The sequence below is a fragment of the Thunnus thynnus genome, chromosome 18, assembly GCF_963924715.1.
Source record: "Thunnus thynnus chromosome 18, fThuThy2.1, whole genome shotgun sequence".
Taxonomy (NCBI): domain Eukaryota; kingdom Metazoa; phylum Chordata; class Actinopteri; order Scombriformes; family Scombridae; genus Thunnus; species Thunnus thynnus.
The window spans coordinates 9,976,459-9,994,690 of record NC_089534.1 but is presented as its reverse complement, the minus strand read 5'-3'; the positions used below and the strand labels follow the sequence as shown (position 1 = coordinate 9,994,690).

General features: G+C 41.6%; 1 protein-coding gene across 5 annotated transcripts in view; it reads left to right on the top strand.

Moving 5' to 3' along the window:
• Positions 1-4,821: 4,821 nt before the first annotated feature.
• The window catches only part of LOC137168930 (neurexin-3b), a 293,090-nt gene continuing 279,679 nt past the window's right edge, over positions 4,822-18,232 (top strand). For 2 of the 5 annotated variants that reach the window (XM_067571797.1, XM_067571793.1), the window contains exons 1-4: positions 6,853-6,995; positions 9,442-10,607; positions 15,979-15,996; positions 16,389-16,415. In XM_067571797.1, coding sequence (XP_067427898.1) covers positions 9,911-10,607; positions 15,979-15,996; positions 16,389-16,415 — 742 coding nt within the window. In that variant the 5' untranslated portion in view covers positions 6,853-6,995; positions 9,442-9,910. Of the gene's footprint in view, positions 5,005-5,287; positions 5,583-6,852; positions 6,996-7,122; positions 7,291-7,334; positions 7,474-9,441; positions 10,608-15,978; positions 15,997-16,388; positions 16,416-18,232 lie in introns of those variants that run through there. The other 3 variants (XM_067571794.1, XM_067571796.1, XM_067571795.1) reach the window with 3 other exon arrangements.

Here is an 18,232-nt window from a genome sequence, read left to right as displayed (position 1 = left end):
CATACAAACACTGCACCTATCAGAGAAACATGATAGTTTGTGGAAGCAGAGATGCAGCGATTAAATTAGTAATGTCGCAGTGGGAACAATCAGAGGAGATAATGGATATTTGCAGTGTGCACAGAGAGCACACATATATGGACAATGGTGGCAGAGTGTCATCTATCTGTGGTGTAAGTATAAGCCTTGTTCAAACTAAGGGCTAATAGGTTAGTAGCCTAGCTCATTTGCTGTATCTGTGGTAAGTGGAGGCTTAGCACGCTCCTTTGTGCAGGGCTGCAGTTAATATCATGCCGAGAGGAGTCAATTAAGGATCAAACTCCTCTCCAAGCCTTCCACTATCAGGGCAGACAGTCGAGCCACAAGGCCACTGATCTAGCTGGAGTACTGGACATGAAAAGCCCTGGAACTGAAGCAATGCTTGGTTTCTTCAGAAATGAGTGACAGTGTGTTCTAGTAAAGGGGGTTAGATGAACCACTGAAATTCTTTTTGTAATTTTTGAAACATTGGGTCCTTGATTTCCAACAAAAGTAGATATAAGCAAGCGTATCATTTCAAGTGGGTGACACGATTTTGCTGGCGGAAATGATAACTGTCGCTTGCAGGTTTTATCAGTTGTAGCTAGCTAGCCATTTAAGCTAACATTAGCTCCATGAATCGGTTGAAAATGCAGTCTGCTGCAATATTCCCAGCTGACTCTTTTTGAAATGAGAACACAATTAAAGCTCCTTTAAATATGCACTTAGTGGCTACATATCATGCTAAATAATTGAGGCTAAAGCTGCATGTCCCGGGCAAAAAGTCAGCAGCCTCACTAGCTGGTAATGCATGTAGGAAATCAGGAAATAAAGAAAAAGCAATGTTCTTGTACTGCAGTGTAGCACTAGTTAGTCTTAATATTATCAGTATCATAATACACATGGAAGAAAATTAAACTCTAACATAACCCTTTTAAAACATAACCTGTAACCCCAAAAACTAATCTAGTTAGTTAATGATAACCTTTGGCCTTGATAGAATAGCTAGGTTACTACATGTTGCCAGTCAGTCAGACATGCTAGCAATTGCAGCTCACAACAGAGCAGATAAACACATGATTTAACCCATTCATCATGCTTTTGCTGTTGTATTTTGGTTTTGGAAAGGCTAAATCAACAAGAAACACTATATCAACCTTCAAATTCAGTGTATCACTCTTATTAGAGCCCTGTCCACACAGCTTCAGTATGTGGAAGAATCCAGAGCTTGACAGGGTGGTTTCTAAGCCATGATAGGACAATCGCTATTCTGAGAAATAAAGGTATAAAGTTATAAAGAACAGGGAAAATATTCTGAAATACAGTGAAATACAGGAGGCAATTGAGAGATAAAAAAACAAAGATGTAAAAGGCGACATGTCACTCGTGAGAAACCTTGTTGCAGTGCCTGTTCAACCTGTCACATCTTGGAGTTTGGAGCGCGCTCACATGTCACAGCTATGCACAACACAACTGCTGCATATAATTCCTCTGCATGATGACTAAGCATTGTTCCAAACCACTCTACATGCAGTAGAAATGTGTTTAATCTATGATTAATACATTTTTTGCATCATAGCATATATAATACATAGTAAATATTACAACAGTTGTTGTGGCAGCAGGAAATTCATTTCATGATTACAGAACAAGTAGCTGGGGTGTTATTAAAGTAAACCAGAAGCTTGTGTTGAATTCAGTTTGAAGAAAGTATCAAAGGGTTATAATTCATTTATTATGCCTTTTAGTACAGAGGAAAGGAGGGTAGAGAACCTTGTGTGAGAAACTGAGCGTGCTTGAGGCGTTTTTGTCTTTGATTTTAGTGATTTATTTGCAAAAGAGATACTTTCATTTGTCATTGTGTGTGCATGCATTTTTGTCAGGGTTGTGAAGGTTGAGCACACTGTGTTTAGTGGATCATGAATGTTGTGTGCATTCTAACACTTCTAACACTTCGTCGCTTTTTTTTCTCTCATTCTCTTTGCTGCCTGTTTCCCTCTGCTGTTGCTCATTAGACAGAGCTGTTGATCTTTTCATCACCGTTCCATTTTAATTAGGCCCTAAAACCTGCTTAATATGTCACTGGATTAGCTTTAATATCAAGCTCACGCATGGACCTGGTGATGTATTGGCAATCTAAAAAAGTCAGCGCGTGTGTGGTCAGCTTAAAAGACTCATGTGTGACACAAAAATGAAAGCCTAAGAAAACATGTTTCATGTTGTTAGAGGAGTGTTTTTAACAGGTTGGCAAGTCAACAAAAAAGCTAGACTAATCTCTGCAAGCACTATAGGAAACATCCTAAAATCAGATTATATTCTACAATTTCCTCTTGTGGTTATGTTATATCATATTTCCAGCTTCAATCCACACTAGTCATGGCATGAACCTGTTGACAATCACCATCAAACCTACATTAGAGCACATGGTCAGACTTTGAAATTGGACAAAAAAGGGTTACATTTTATTAACACCATAATTTCCATTGTAATCATTTTTTTATATTGGTGAGTCAAGCTTGTCATAAGCTGTACTGTTTTATCTTTTATTGTATTGGCTTAGGTTGGCTCCTCAGCAACACTGATGTAGGGAATCAATAAAATTCATCAACGTATTAGAACTAAGTAGTAGTTGTAGTCTTAGTAGCACGAATAATGACTGTAATCATTTATAACATTTCCTTTAGCAAAAGCAGGGAGACCGTCATCTATCAGTCCTCAATCTAGTTATCCGTTCATTCCTTTTTCACTTTATCCATGTCAGAGCTGCAATTGCAACAGGGTAAACACAGCTGCCCAAATGTTGTTTTAGCCAGACAGCCCCTTTTCAGTGTAACAGCCTCAATTTAACAGCAGATGCAAAAGATTATTTAATTTGATTCTGATTAGACGTTCCTGCTTTATTTAACTCAATTCATCATACAGTTGTAATTCACCACCTCTAGTGTTGGGTTAATAGCTCTGACTGTGCTGGCTTAGATCCTACCTCTCCAAGAGAATGTGCTTTGTTGGGGAAAGTGAGAAGTTGGTTATAGTAACAGATTTCACCTGCGGACTCCTACATGGTTGTATTTTAGGCCCAGTCCTTTTCTGTCTGTATACTTTAAGCACTGAATATACCGCACTATGAGGGCAAAGCACATGAATGTTTCTAGTTAGTTTTAGTTAATGCCCTGCATAGTATTTAATCTATATACATATAAAGAATGATAGGAGTCCAAGTTGCCCTGCCCTTAAAGCTGCACTGAAAAGTACTGTTTGTTTATATAGACCTAAAAATATGTCTTATCAGCAATAAAACCTAAAAACTAGTGTTGTGTAGGGTGGGTGTACAGGGCATTTAGGGAATGCCTTGCATACTGCAAGTCTAGTATGTCTCCAAACATTTTACAATTAGGTCACAGACAAATTGTAAATATGTGTATTTTGGCTCTTCTACCTCCAGAAATCTCCAACTCTCGGTGGTCTGCCCAATTTTTTTTATTCTTCACAGAACAAGAGAAGGTCATTGACGCTTTTCTTCTTATCTCCCTCCAGTACTGCCTCAGTCAAAAGTCACTCTCATGCCTCAAGCTATTTCTCAACGCATCAGCCAGAATTTGAATCGGTGCCAGAGAAGAGAGTCCATGTATCTCCCGATTTAGCATCTTGCCATTGGTTGCCAGTTAGATTTTACATAGTATGTTTAAACTTGGTCTGTTGCCCAGATATGTAAAGACCTCTCAGTTCCCTGTAAGTCAGGGATCAAGTCAAGACCTGCAAGGCAGGAGCCTCCTGACTGACCCTCAGTCTAGACACTAAAGGCCCTACGGCACTCCTTCAAGACCTTGCCTGTGGGACTTAGATATGCTAATGTAGTGCAATCTCATGTGAAGCTTTTGCTTTTATCCACTTGTTTTGATAATTTTTTTTTTCTTGTCAGTTTAATCTTCTCATTATGCATGTATTAGGTCATTCTTGTTTTTGTATTTCTTTCTGTAGCGCTCTGTAAACTCTGCTTTCAGATCGGTGTTATATAACAACAAGAACAGTATCATCAACACCTTCCTCATCATCATCTCTAGAGGCAGAGGGCTACCTGTAGAATAAGTGGTAGGATAAAAATAATGCTTGACAGTGGTGCATGTTAAGCATATTTAAATGTTTAAAGCTTTACATTGTATATAAAGCATTAATTATTAACGCTCTTACTCTTAATTAATTGTCAAGTCAGGAATGCACAGTAACAAAGTGTAAGTAACAAACATATAGACTCTGAATCAATAGCTGTATTGGCCACACTTAGGTGCCATGATCTCCTATTTTGCAACACATCACTAGATATGTCAGACCTACAGAAAGCTGTACACTAAATCCACATTATACACTGCATACTGTGAGTTATAGCCTGATTCAAGGCCCTCATTACCATCAACATCATAGCAGCAGCAGTAGGTAGTAGGCGTAGTCCTAACAGCAATAATGTATGTTATTCTGTGTTACAGGCTTACTGCACTTTACCATGATGCTTATGTTCTGTTCTGTGGCATACAGAAATAAAACAGCCTATTATAGAGAAAGCACAAGAACATTTTCAAGTGAGAACAAAGCTGATCCCTCCTGTTCTTTCCTCCCTGCATAGTCATCTTGCACTCTTTCATGCCCGACAGGAGTTCAGCATCTTGGACAGCACCCGAACATTGGGACTACAGGCACAACATGCAAAATTACAGCTCTGTCCAGGGTTCAGTACCTTGGACAGCACCCTGGAATTTGCTTGTTGGCTGGCAGTCCTAATGCCAGAGAGCTGTCCAAGGTACTGAACTCCTGATACTCAACATATCTGGAATTTCTCCATAAAACGAGTCACATTCTCACTCTGTGCACCCTTTTAGCCATTTCTGGAATCTATTGGACCAGGAGCAACTTCTGGGCAAGCCTATACTGTCCAGACTGTCAGCGGTCACCTTGTACCTTGTGGATCTACCATTAAGCCACTCAGCCAAACAGGTAGGAAATTATGAGATTAGCATTTTTAAGGTTTTGCAAATGTATGTACAGAATACAAATTCACTGGCATACTTTGGGCACTCAGTGTGCATGTGGTCTGCACACATGCACACTATGCCCCTGTCCTTTTTACAATTAGGAATAGTAGTATTTTACTGCAAACAACACATGAAAGCGGAACTAGGAATAAGGAATAAAGAGTTTTCATTACTGGTAATTTGTCCTGAGGGGCTATTTTCTGTATTTTCTCGCCAAATGAAATGATATTCCCCCCACTGTGTAGACTCCTGTGTAGAAGGCGGGTCAGAGCTTCAGTGTGGGAGAAATCCAGGGGCCCATCATCAGTTGCGCTGAGTGAGCCGAGCTGAGAGATGCGCGTTCACTGAGCCGGGGGAAGGAGGACCGCTGCCGTTCCCTCAATAACCTCCTCATCACCAGCATCAGCATCTCACCACCCCGGACAGACTATAATTAAAAAGCACTACGGTTTCTGGATGGAATTTTGCTCTGGAATATTATAATTTGCAGTATTTATACACAGGCTTTATCCATCCGGAATCGTCTCTCTGCACAAAAAGGTAGGAGCAAATTCAAATTGGGCTATTCGTTTTTGTTAACCCCGTCTCTTACGCATAAAGTGTATTGGGAATGTGTTTGTGTTGTAGGATTCGTGAGCTTTTCAGCAAGAATTTTCCTTTTCTGTGGTTTTGGTGTGGAATTGGTGAGTTTGGGATGACATGCGGATTCAAGCGCTATGGGATGGTTTGGATGATTAGTTTAAAAGCTCTCATCCGCAGTTTAACCACAGAGGAGCGTTTGATTTTGGAGGGGGGAATCATATCTCAAGAGAACCACGTTGACTTATCAAAACTGAATTTGTGACAAATATATTTGTGGTGAATGAGCGAGGAGCGTTGAGACGGAAAGTTTCAGCTCACTGATTCGCGTCTCTCAGCGGGGGGACAGCTCAGCACACCACCAGAAACACTGAAGATGAAACAGCTGGAACTGCGATTTAGGAATGATATATAATTTTTTTTTCGAATATACCCCGAGTCGTGTTAAAATATCGTTTTCGTAAATTTTAAAGCAAGGGATTGTAAACCATTGAGCAACAGTCAGACTGCCACCGTGCGAGAAGCAGAGGGAAAGCTGCGCGCTGCTGGAAAAAAATGTTGCCTGCTGTTTAATTCATCGGTGCAGGGCTGCGGGTCGGATTTCCAGTCGGTTTAAGCCTTAGTCGTTAAGGGGGAGATTTCAAATTTCTGATCGAAATTACTCTAATATACCTGCCACAAGGTTGGTTATTACGCCCATTTTGTGAAAGCATGTCCGTGTAAGACTGACAAATGCAACGGAGCTTTCAATAGACAGCATGAGTATCATTTTATATTCCTGCATGAACTTATTTCTGATATTGCAGAGTTTATAGTGACCTCATGCCTACCATACCATATGTCTCTCAGGGATTGTTGGTCATTTTAATAGCTAACATTTCTGTAATATTTATGAACTGTTTTTTCTAATAGAACGCTTAATTATGGTTAAATAGCCCACTAAAACTGAGATTAATCATTTTAATAGTATGTGGGGTTTTGCAAACACGGTAATTGGGTGAGTATCAATTTATGCTGTGACAGTATTGGTCGTATGGGCTACATTGTGATTTTGTGGCAAATTAATTTTATTTCTCCTAAGGAAGCATCTGAGTTGGATTTGTGCGGTTAAATGATTGAGAGACAGAGTTACACGTGATCAATACACACATCCAAACACATTCTCTCATTGTATAGTGATAGGAAACAGTGAAATTTGCCCTTGTTATTTATTCTGGCTGTAGGTGACCGCTTGGTGCCCCTTAAAGGCCCCCTGGTGGTCCCTGGACACCGCTTTGTCCAACCAGTGGACAAGCAGGTCCGGACACACTGCCAATGTAGGATACCCTTGTCTGCTGTGACTGATGTCGGATTAAATCGTTCCTCCGGGCTGAGGTTTGTGATAGACAGGGAGCACAGCAGGGGATAGAGGGGTCTCCAGTGCGTGTTGGGGCTAGGCTATATTACAAAACATGTCAATAAATCTGCAGCACCGAAGCTGGATGCATCAATGCATCATTTATGGCCAGTCAGTGACGGTATCCCATGCAGGTCATCTCATATCCTGCACTGTTTAATAATTCAACGAGTATATATCCCGGAAAATGATGTGCTTATTCTAGCATCACTTACTTATAACTCTATCAAGAACAAGAGCTAGCTAACAGTACTGCTGAGGGTCGAGGAAAAGGTGGCTTTACCTTTATAATTTGATACGTGCGGCCTACTTTTTTTTTAATTAAGCTGACGGAGAAAAACAAGTTTTTGTAATGCAGCTTAACCACATGTGGTTATATTCTTAAGTAGCCAAAAATAGCTTCTTAATTTCCCCCCCTCCAGAGTGAGGACTGCTAAGGATGCTATCAGGCGTGAGGTTAGCTAAAGGGCATAATTTCATATCAAGCCTGTGAGAAAAAGTGTCAGTAAAATATTTAGTGTGAAATTTGACCTGTCACCACATTAGCCTCATTTAGCTTAGCCTATAGGCTAGCTAACCTGACATGCAAAAATGCCCAGCAGGTGGACAGTGCTAACATTAGACATTGGAAGGCATAGATATCTCTGATAGCCATTTGAGTTTTAATGTCAGTTAATTGAATATGAGCCACCGGCTAATTTTCTATGAGAAATTTCCATTGGTGCTTTAGTTAAAGAACATGCTAGCATTGTTAGCATTCTCTGTCAAATCTGTGGCTCTCAGGGACACCTGATGTCCCAGTTAAGCAATACACACAATAAGTCATGTTAATTGAATAGAGGTTGGGGTCAAATTTCATAGGAGACTGGCATCTCAGGTTTCATGGGCATACTGAGCTTTGCTTATTGAAGGGACACACAGCACATAGCATATCTCTATAGTTGGTGGGTTGGATTGACACAGCTGTGTTCAGGGTTATTTATCACCACACAGAACCTTTTAACCTCTCTGCTGTCTCACTGAGTCAGTTTTAGGACAAAGACAGCGATCCAGCCAGGCAACCCGGTGTTGTCAGAGAGACACACGTATGCACAGTCCTGCACAGGGACACACATGAGTGCACACACAGTGCATTAGCATAGGTATCAGTTACTAGAATTCAATAGCTCGCCTGCTGCAGCAAGATTAACTATTCAGGGCAGGTGGTTAAAGGGCCTATTGTGTTGCATGGTTCTGTGCTACTGTCACGATTGGACAATGCGTTTGTCTGGTGGGCAGCCCACTGCCAAAACAATTGCAAGGGCAAAGGGCTGGAAGAGTACACACATATATAAGGTTTCTCCATGTGAATCCTTTCTAGCTCTGCTGAACAAATTTAAACAGAACCGAATGAGTACAGGTGTAGCAAGGAAGGGCTTGTTAATATTCCATACCAGTGTCATCTGAGTTTCAGTCATGGAAATAATTTGAATATGTATTCACTGATGGAAAATTTGAAAAATGTTAATAGTGGCGGGATTCGAATATGAAGTGGTACCATCCTAACATCTTTCTGAATAGCTGTTTATGATTGTAATCCCCCAAAGACATGCAAATGAGAGAGAGAGAGTGGCGGTGGATAATTAGTCATATTTATCAGGATCCCAGCAGGCCCTTACAGATAGCAGGCTAACGTTTGAGGCTAAACACATGTTCTGGCTCACCTCAATGGATTTTCGCTCATCAGAGAATCAACAACAGCAGTCTACTAGATCTTTTTATTTTTTTCTCGCTACGTTTTCTGCGTTGTGCTTACCAGTATTTGGGAATTTAGCTCTCAAAATAAGGCTATAAAACTGATTATTTGAGTTGATCTGCAAATAAAATGGGTAATTGGTAGAAATGGAACCCTGCATAAAATGCTCGTAAACCTTTAATGGATGTTATTAGTGGATATTTAGTGGTATTTAATGGCCACATGGAGAGTCGAATCTGCATTAAATAGTCCTCTAAATTTCCTCTTTGTTTGATCTGAATCCATAGACATGATTTTGTTTAAATCTGTAAGACATTACTGTGTATTTTCTTTAACTTGTTGGTGCACAAGCCGGTGCTGCTTCGTATATTCTGATTTTTCTTAGTAACATTTTTTATTTGAACTGACTAAATTATGCTAATATAATGTACCAAAACTACAAAATGCAGCCTTAAAAACAGCTCTTACTGCCAATCAAGATGGAACATTTTCACAAATTATCTGTTGATTGCAGAACTGCTGTATTGGATAGCATTACATTAGATACATCAATTTTCTGTACCTTGTAAATTTATGTATTCATTACCAGAGAACCAAATTACTGTTTTGTCGTGCCACTTGACATAAAACCAAAAAAGAATCCTGTCTAAAAATACATATTCATGACCAAACTTTTTCTTTGTTTGCAGTTCTGTCTGGCAGTGTGTTTGAAGCTGGAGATCAAACCATGGGGCATGGAACTGGACCAACGATGAAGGTTGTGTTCTTCAATCCAGGAAGTCGCCTCAAAGAAAAATCCCAAGATGCAGCTCTGAATCACTGACAAAACACACAAAGGATCACCTTCATCTGAGCACTCTCACCTGTCCTCTTTATGTGGAAATTGGATATTTTCCCATATATCTCTGCCTAGACTTGGCTGGAAGATTAGATTCTATCAATTATCAACATTAGATCTGCCTCAAAAAAATAAACAAAACAAAACAAAAAAAAAAACAAACGGATATTGCATTCTCCGCTTGACTGTAAAATTATTTATGTGGAATATAATATTCAACAGATAAATCTTGGAACACAGACATAATCAGATGTTATTATCACTTTGAGGATCTATCCCCAGTTATAACCCTCTTCTGGTGCAGCCTGTTATTCTCTACGATGAATCCCAACAGCCTACCTGGGCATGTCCTCTTGCTGCTAAGTACCATCCTGGGCCTGAGCGTAGGCTTGGAGTTTACTGGCTCTGAAGGTCAGTGGGCTCGCTACCTGCGCTGGGATGCCAGCTCCAGAAGTGACCTGACATTTCAGTTTAAGACTTCAGAATCGGACGGCCTGGTGCTCTACTTCGACGACGGCGGATATTGCGACTTTCTGCTTCTCACCGTATCTGAGGGTAAGCTGCAACTTTGCTTCAGCATCGACTGCGCCGAGACCACCATCACCTCTGACAAGATGGTCAATGACAGCCGCTGGCACTTTGCTGCCATCAACAGGCACAATTTGCGGACTGGCTTGGCCGTGGACGGCCAGACCAAGACGGAAGAGGTGCGGCCTCAGCGACAGTTCATGAAGATCGTTAGTGACCTCTTCCTCGGAGGGCTCCCTGGGGACATCCGCCCATCTGCCATCACCCTACCCTCTGTCCGTGAGCTACCACCATTCAAGGGAATTATCACAGATCTCAGTTATGGAAGTAAGCTGCCCACGCTCATCAATAGTCAGAAAGTACGCTTGGAGATGATGGGCCTTTGCACAGAGAACCCCTGTGAGAATGACGGGATCTGCTCGCTGGCAGATGGAGAAACCTACTGTGACTGCTCCAAAACTGGATTTGTAGGTCGATACTGCACTGAAGGTAAGAGGGCTGGCTCCAGAGCTTTCTGTGTCGAGCATTGAATATTGATTAAAATCTTTGTAAAAAATTCAGAGAGATTCCTTACAAATTTAGAACTGACCTAACAACAGCAATTCTCTGCCTCCAGGTAAACAGTGGGACATTGTAATATTAACCCCTCATATTTGTTTTTAGCATTAGATATATATTCTTAAAATCATTCAATGGTGTGTGGCTTAAAACTCAATGTATTTTGTTACACCATGAATCTCAATACAGACTGCTGAATTATATGAAGTGAAATGAAATTTCCATAACTGTGTTGCTATTCCCGCTACACCTAATGCGATTTGTGCCACCCTGAACTTCATTTATGAAACGCCTTGAAAAATGCGCATTGATTGCAATGTAGCATTCACACAACAGCGTAATTTATATGAGGCGCGAGCAGCTATACTCCCGTGTGTTTCAAAGATTTAACGCAATTCACACTGGACATTGAAATCAAAATATTTCTTTGTGGGTTTGCTGCTCTTACAGCTCCTTTTTAGAAAGTCTTCATATTTCATGTGGGAACTAAATTGGAGGTGATGTGCTCAGCATTTCCTCTCCCTTCACAGTTATTACTTTTGATGAGGTAGCGGTGGATGTGGTATTAGCTGATATGACTAAAACTACAACACTCAGTTCTCTTTTCTCCGTTGAATGTATTCAGCTCCTGCAGGTCGGTGCAGGGACCCGAAGGTACAGAATGTTTGGATGAGAAACAACTTCATCTATTTTTTTTTTCTCCCTCTGCTGTGCCAAGGTCATCTCTTTTTCGGGGAGTGTAAAGGGTTGCATCACTTTGACAATATTCTACCCTAATCTGTCTCTACACCTTTAAGGATATAGGCATACAAAGCTTTTTTTTTTCCCAGCAAATACTCACATATACTCTCAAATGGCCACAATGACAGTGATGTAATGCAGGGCCCGTTTTCAAAAGTTGCCACCGGTCCTTCCCTCCCTCCAGGAAATACTGAAAAATCACTTTTACATGTGCTGTACAGTGAACTACTTTTAATTTTTTCATGGCCCTGCTGCTGGTTGAAGGCTGCTTAATTTAAAACTGACATCGTTCAAAACACACTACTCCTTGTAGCCTTGAGATCAATGCCTACTGATGCCAAGAATAACTTGTTTCATTTCCTCTTTTTTTGGTACTTCATCACCCACATCATCATTTTTTTTTCATATAGACCAATAAAACAGAGAATACATAGTTTCCCTTTAATCTTACATGCTTAACTGTTTTCTTCATGTGTATGGATTGTAAATGATAACTTTGTGTGACCAGACCCATGTCGAGTTTCCTCCACTGCTGACCCATTTCTTTCCTGTCTAAATCAGACTGACATGGCTGAGGTATGACTCCATTTTGCCAAAACAAAACAAAAAACATATCAGGGGAATGCTCACTGCTACGCTACTGATTGCAAGCTATTTTAAACTGTGTCTAATACAATTAAGATGTTTTTTTTTTTTTCATTTAAAATGCATTTTCAGCTTTCCGTGCTGTGGTTTTTCTGTATTTGTTTCCGTCATTTGCTGCTCAAATGAAGCTGTTTGAAGCTTAAATCCGAACCGTTAGCCTGTGGCATTGTTCAGGACAGCACGCGATGTGCTGGTTGCGGAGCAGTCAAGCGAACGGACTGGACTTGCCCCCTTTTTCGCTTCATCCCATTTGCTCATTGCCCCTGTCGAGGAGGAGGAGGAGGACGAGGAGGAGGAGGAGGAGGGACATTTGTCTGAGAGCTTCCTGAGAGCTGACAGGGGAGCTATGACATCCTTGGGTTAAAACAACCAATGTTTTTAAGAGTGCGGTTGCGATTCAGTCAGACAGCTTGGACAGGGAGAGAGATGGTCATATCTCAGCCCCGGGGCAGAGCAAGTGTGACGAGTGACTCCACCACAGGCCTGTTGTACCCCAATTTGTCCCAGGAGGTCTGCTGTTGGACTTTATCTTTCTTTCTTTCTCACACACACAAAACAACACACATCTATTCACACACACCTATTCTCCATGTTCTCTTTTCAGGCTATAAAAAAAAGGCAGGGCAAGGAGGGGAAGGCATGTTAGCTCCCTATAGCTGATCTGACTGCTGTTCTTTTCTGCCTTCCCATTAACTGATGTGGCTGATTGTTGATTATGCCACAGAGACAGGGAACCATAATTAGGAGGATAATGAGGACAGAGATTGCTAATTTGCCCGGAAAATGCCTGCACAAACACTGCCGTCAATTCAAACTGACTGTTGGCAAATACAGCGCGGGATTTTTTTTTAATTGTTATGTCCACATGTCCACAAGTGTTGAAATACTTGTTGTTCAAGCAATCTTCAGTCACAGAATGCTGGGGGGGGGTAGATATTCTAAGTGATTAGACTTTTACCGTTTGGTTGCAGTTAGATGTGAACAACTGCTTAGCACATCTGTCTTTGCCGGCATGCTGTTGATTATGCTGTACATTAATGAGCAATGAAAGCAATCTGTCAAACCTGTGAATATTTATATGTTACATTATCAGGCTGCATAACCCAGGCCTCATATGCATGCATGCTGACACATTTGCATTTACAGACGTATGCACAAACACACTCACGCACACGGAGCAACGAGGCCCCCGAGCTGCTCGTTAAAATGGGCAGATGGCTGACTGACTGAGTGGACTGGGCCTTGGAAGCATTTTGCCAGCCGTATTCTTAATCGTAGCCTGCTAGCCCACTGGCCTAGAAGGGAAAATACGAGGAACGGGCATAAGTGTGAGATAAGAAATTAGAAGACAGGGTCGGAAAGTGAGGTAGAGCTTGTTTGTACCGCTTGGCGCTGGGAAGCATCCCAACCGTTCCCACAGCGTTTGCCCAGTTTTTGGGCGTGCATCATGGGGATAGCTGGGTTAGCCCACTGCTGAGGCATCATTATTTCTTACTGCAGTGATAATCACGAGACAGTCCTGTCTCTCTGAGCTCCGAACCATCCAGCTCGGCTCGCGGCTTAGCACCATAAACAGTTGGCCATAAAACACATGTTCAGTCTCTTCTCCCATGTGGATCAGGATGTATCAGTGTGACTAACTGTGTCAGGGCAATGAGCTGAAATTAGTCACCACTCACCACTCGTCTCTCCACACCACTTTTTGCAGGCGAATCCGCTGCGTTGATAACTCCCAATTTCTCCCTTTCTGCAGAGTCATCTTTAGTATCAACTTGAATTCGCTCCTGTTATTATCTGTGCAAATATCAGTATCTTTTATGGTAATGATCTGGATATTGTCCCTCATTCTGTTCAATTAAATTAATCGGGGTGACATTATGAAGTCTCTTGAATACCTTCGGGTTAGCCAGCTACAATGAGATATGCATAAGGTCAAGGTTATTAAGAGCTACACTGGATTGTTTAATGAATATTAAAACTGATTGCCAATTTCCTCTGTTGGAAACCCCACGTCCTGCATTTCTAATGAACAATTTAAGGCCCCTTTGCTTAAAAAAATATTCATTGGCTTGATGGAAGGCTAGTAATTGAAGGCTAGGGCAAGCAAACTGTTAAGCAAGTGCTGAAATGGTGCCTTCAGGCTTAGCTTTGGGGATTAATAAACAGACATGGAAAAAATGACAGTTACAATAATCTTACTATAAAAAGTAGGTCAGGGGGAAAAAAAGGGAAAAAAATGGTGTAGGGACTTGCCTGATTCCAGTGCAGAGGGCATTTGTGTCTAGTGCCCGAGCTGAAAATTATGTTTGGATTTGAGTGGTGAAGCTGCTGGTAAAATAGAGCAGGGGATTACGCTCGGACCACATGTCCTCCACAGCACATTGGCTTGTTCTGGACGCTGTCGCATCAAGAGAAAGGGCTTTATCTACATGGGAAACTGAGTGTTTAACACGCACGCATGGTATATGCACATTAACTGAGTGCACAGACAGAGGAAGAAAAAAAAAAAAAAGCACACGTTTGCTCGCTCATTCAGGCACGTACAGAACATTCAGGGGGTCCAGAGTCCCCCCAGTTCTCAAGAGCTGGAGCTGCGCCGCTGTCCATCAGCTGGCCACTGTTTCCCTTCCCCCCACTCCCATGCTTTGTCCTTCCCTTTCCTCTGCCAATGTCATCCTTCTCGTGTGGGAGGAGAAGTAGCAGCCATTTTGGACTCCCTAAAGAAGAAGACAGGAAAAAAAAAAAAATCTCACCTCGCCTTCACCAGTCGCTTCTACGGTATTGGTCTCCCCGCACCTCCTCTCAAATGATATTTCTGTCCTCCGTTGAGTTTGTTAAATTTGACATTTAACAAGGACTTAATGCTGTCAGGGAGGGAAAAAAAATAAAGGATGAAAATCCCCAGTAATATCCAGTGATGGGAAAGAGGCCAGGCCTCTGTGCAGCCTGGGCAGAGATCAAGGCACCACACTGAGTCAAATTAATATCTGCTATTGTGTATTAGAGCCGACACTTAAAATGTTTAATATAGTTTGTCTTAATTAAGATTTGTTTAATTTCCTCTTGTCAGTCGTTGAGGTCTCAAGGGGCTCTGATTACAGAAATCTTATTCATTTTAGGCAACAAACACCAGGTTTGAGACTAAAAAGCTAGGATGCTGGATAATAACTCAACATATAACCACTGATACAATAGACTCAATTCACTTGGTGTGCCTGCCACATGTGCCTGAAATCAGACTGGCATGTTTGATACCCACAAGGTGTCATCCACGGGTGAGATCCTGCTAAGGAAGTCTGCCGCAAGCGACGGAGCCTAATGTGTGGCTTATACTTTCTGACATTCCATACTGTGAACTGCTGGAATCCCACAGTGAGCATTCCTCTGAGAAACCACAAGGGGTGTGTTGAATTAAGGTCAGCGTTGAATAAAAACGTGGATGGGTGGGTTGAAGGGTCTAAAAAAGAAAGGTGGAGGAGAAAGGTATGGGTCTGACAAGGAGCATCCCAAGATCCACAAACCTCACAGCACCATAAATCCTCAGGAGTGTGGATTTATGTCTCTTTTATGTGCGTGAGGCACTCTGTGCGATATGAGATGCTGAATATTATGTTGCTGTAACAATATTCGAAATGTGAGAGAGTTGTTTTGGGAAAGGTGTAACGTCAATCTGGTTCCCTTAGAAGACGGGACAGATGAAATTTTTTATGTGTTTCTCTCCACAGCGATTTATACAGATATGTTTATTTTGATCAGGCATGTCAAGGGGCAGTCCTTTGCTCCTTACATGGAAGCAAAATGCTTAGAGGTGTGGTACTTTTTTTGCATGTTAGATCCACATGCAAAAGCATCTGAAGTGTGTCGCTAATGCAGAACTTCTCTTTGCTTTCTCTCTTTTCCTCTGAAAACTCCACAGCAGTCCAGAGAAAACCAGGTGAGTCTCAAGAAGGACCAGTCATAATTTCAGTTCAATTCAAAGCACGGTTCATGTAATCTATTTTTAAAAATGTTTAAGAATCCGGTTTTAAAAGGCAAACTACAAACATGTACCAGTAATCCAGTTATATAAGTTATAATTTGCTTTTATTCAGTAAACAATCTGCAGAGGTACTTTATATTCATGTACTGTGTTGCTCTATTTATCAGTCATTTGTGTGTGTCAACAGAAAAGCTTTTAAATGCACTTGGGGAAGCTTTGCTTTTAGTGTGATAGCCATGGTTTGCCTTCATGCAAAGCATGCATAATGACAATACAACTGTAGTATTGGTGTGCTGCTGTTCTTAAATTTTCTCTCTGTCCCTGTCTGTCCGATTTTTCTCTTCAAGGCCTCGCACACCTGAAGGCAGAGCAAGGTACTTTCTTCTTTCTCTTTGTAGATCTCTATTATTTTTTGTTCACTCTCCGCCTGGCTTGGTTTTGGGGCGCAATTTTACGCTGTGTGCCTTCACTACCTGTCTGTGTGCATTTGTGTGTTGCAATGCTCCCATTGTTGCTGCAGAGAAGTGGGAGGGTTTGTGTGTGTGTGTGAGTGTGTGTGTGTTCGGGAGGGTTAGGGTGCATGGCGGCATGGCATGTTCCTATCTCACCTTCCCCTCTCTCTCTCTCTCTCTCTGCTTCTGTGTCTCCTCACCCTCATTTCACCCAGGTTTCTGTGTATTACATAATTGTGTACTGTTCTCCGTTCCACAGCTAACATGCAGTGACACACTCCACTGTTCATGTCCGACCTTTGCCGCGACGGGTTGGGGAGGGGGGGAGGTAGGGGGAAGAGCAGGGAAGCGGGGCGGTGGATAAGAAAATCACTGGAATTTGGGGAGACAGCTTAGAGGAAGAAGAAGAAGAGCATGAAGACAGAGAGGGAAAAGAGGAAAATAAGGAACAAGAAGTGGCGTGATTGAGAAAGAAAAAGCATGTAGATGAAACAGCCCAGTATCCCCATGAATTACATTAATATTGAATGAATTTCCAGCATGCAATATATGTTCAGTGCAGGAAATAGTGTAGTGTGCGCTTCACGTAAGTGTGTGAAGGCCGCTTCCCATCAGTGTCACAATATAACTGTACAAAAAAAGCCAAAAAACATAACCGCAGTATTTCCCTAACCTTTACTGTAAGTTAACCGTAATATAATTGTCATGACAGCGATCTTTCCCTTACATAAACTATTCAGTTGTTGTTATTATCAGAGGAAATTATGTTAAAAAGTTGAGGATCAAAGTTCATTCTTGACCTTAAAAACAGCAGCTGACAAAACAGTCTCACCTCAAGGTCCATTTAGGAGCTGTCGTGGAGCTTTCCATCATATCACATGGTCTTCATCAGTGGATGAAGTTTGTAAGGGAAATGCACATGTTCAAATTTAGAGCATTTTAAGGACTTCTCATGGAGGTTGAGGTGAGGAAACAGCAGGTGACAAATTACTCGCATCTCAAGGTTCATTTAATATCTGTTCCCCAACTTTCAGATGCATTACATGATTTAAAAAAAAAAAAAAGCACTGGAAGCAAAACTTGTCATTGAACATAATTTGGACTTTTTGCAGAACTTTCCAAAATCAACATTGTTTTCTGCCGATGGGGTTCAGAAGAACAGACGAACAGTGAGCACTGCAGAGGCGGCCTGTGTTAGGGTTCGGTCACACCAGCATTTAGGATATACAAACAAAACTACCCACAACCAATTGTAGTCATTTTACAACCCACAAGAGGTCAATATGTCATCAAGCCTCCAGCAACATCACTTTCTGGGGGGGAACCTAAGTTTAAAATCAGAATATAAAGAAAGAAGGAAAAGATGATAAAGTTGTAAAGTGTCAGTTGTGTGTGTGTGTGTGTGTGTGTACAGTATGGAGTGTGTTGCTCGGATGCGCTTCTCCCATCCCTCCACCATTTGCATGATTGTCAACATTTTGCATGAAAGTCAGTTGGCAGTGTACAGGCTTACTGTAGACTAACAATAGCTTATCCCCACTTTTTGCTGTCTTTCTCTGGTGCTCTACGCTGGATGACACTCTTCCCTCTTTTATCTCTACGGATCCCTTCTCCTCTCCAAAAACTGTAGGTAGAAGCAAAGGTACAACAATCCCTTTTTTTACCCTCTTTTTCTTATTATCCGCGTTGCGAGAGCTGTGTGTGTGTGTGTTGGATTTGCGATTGTGCTGCCACTGGTT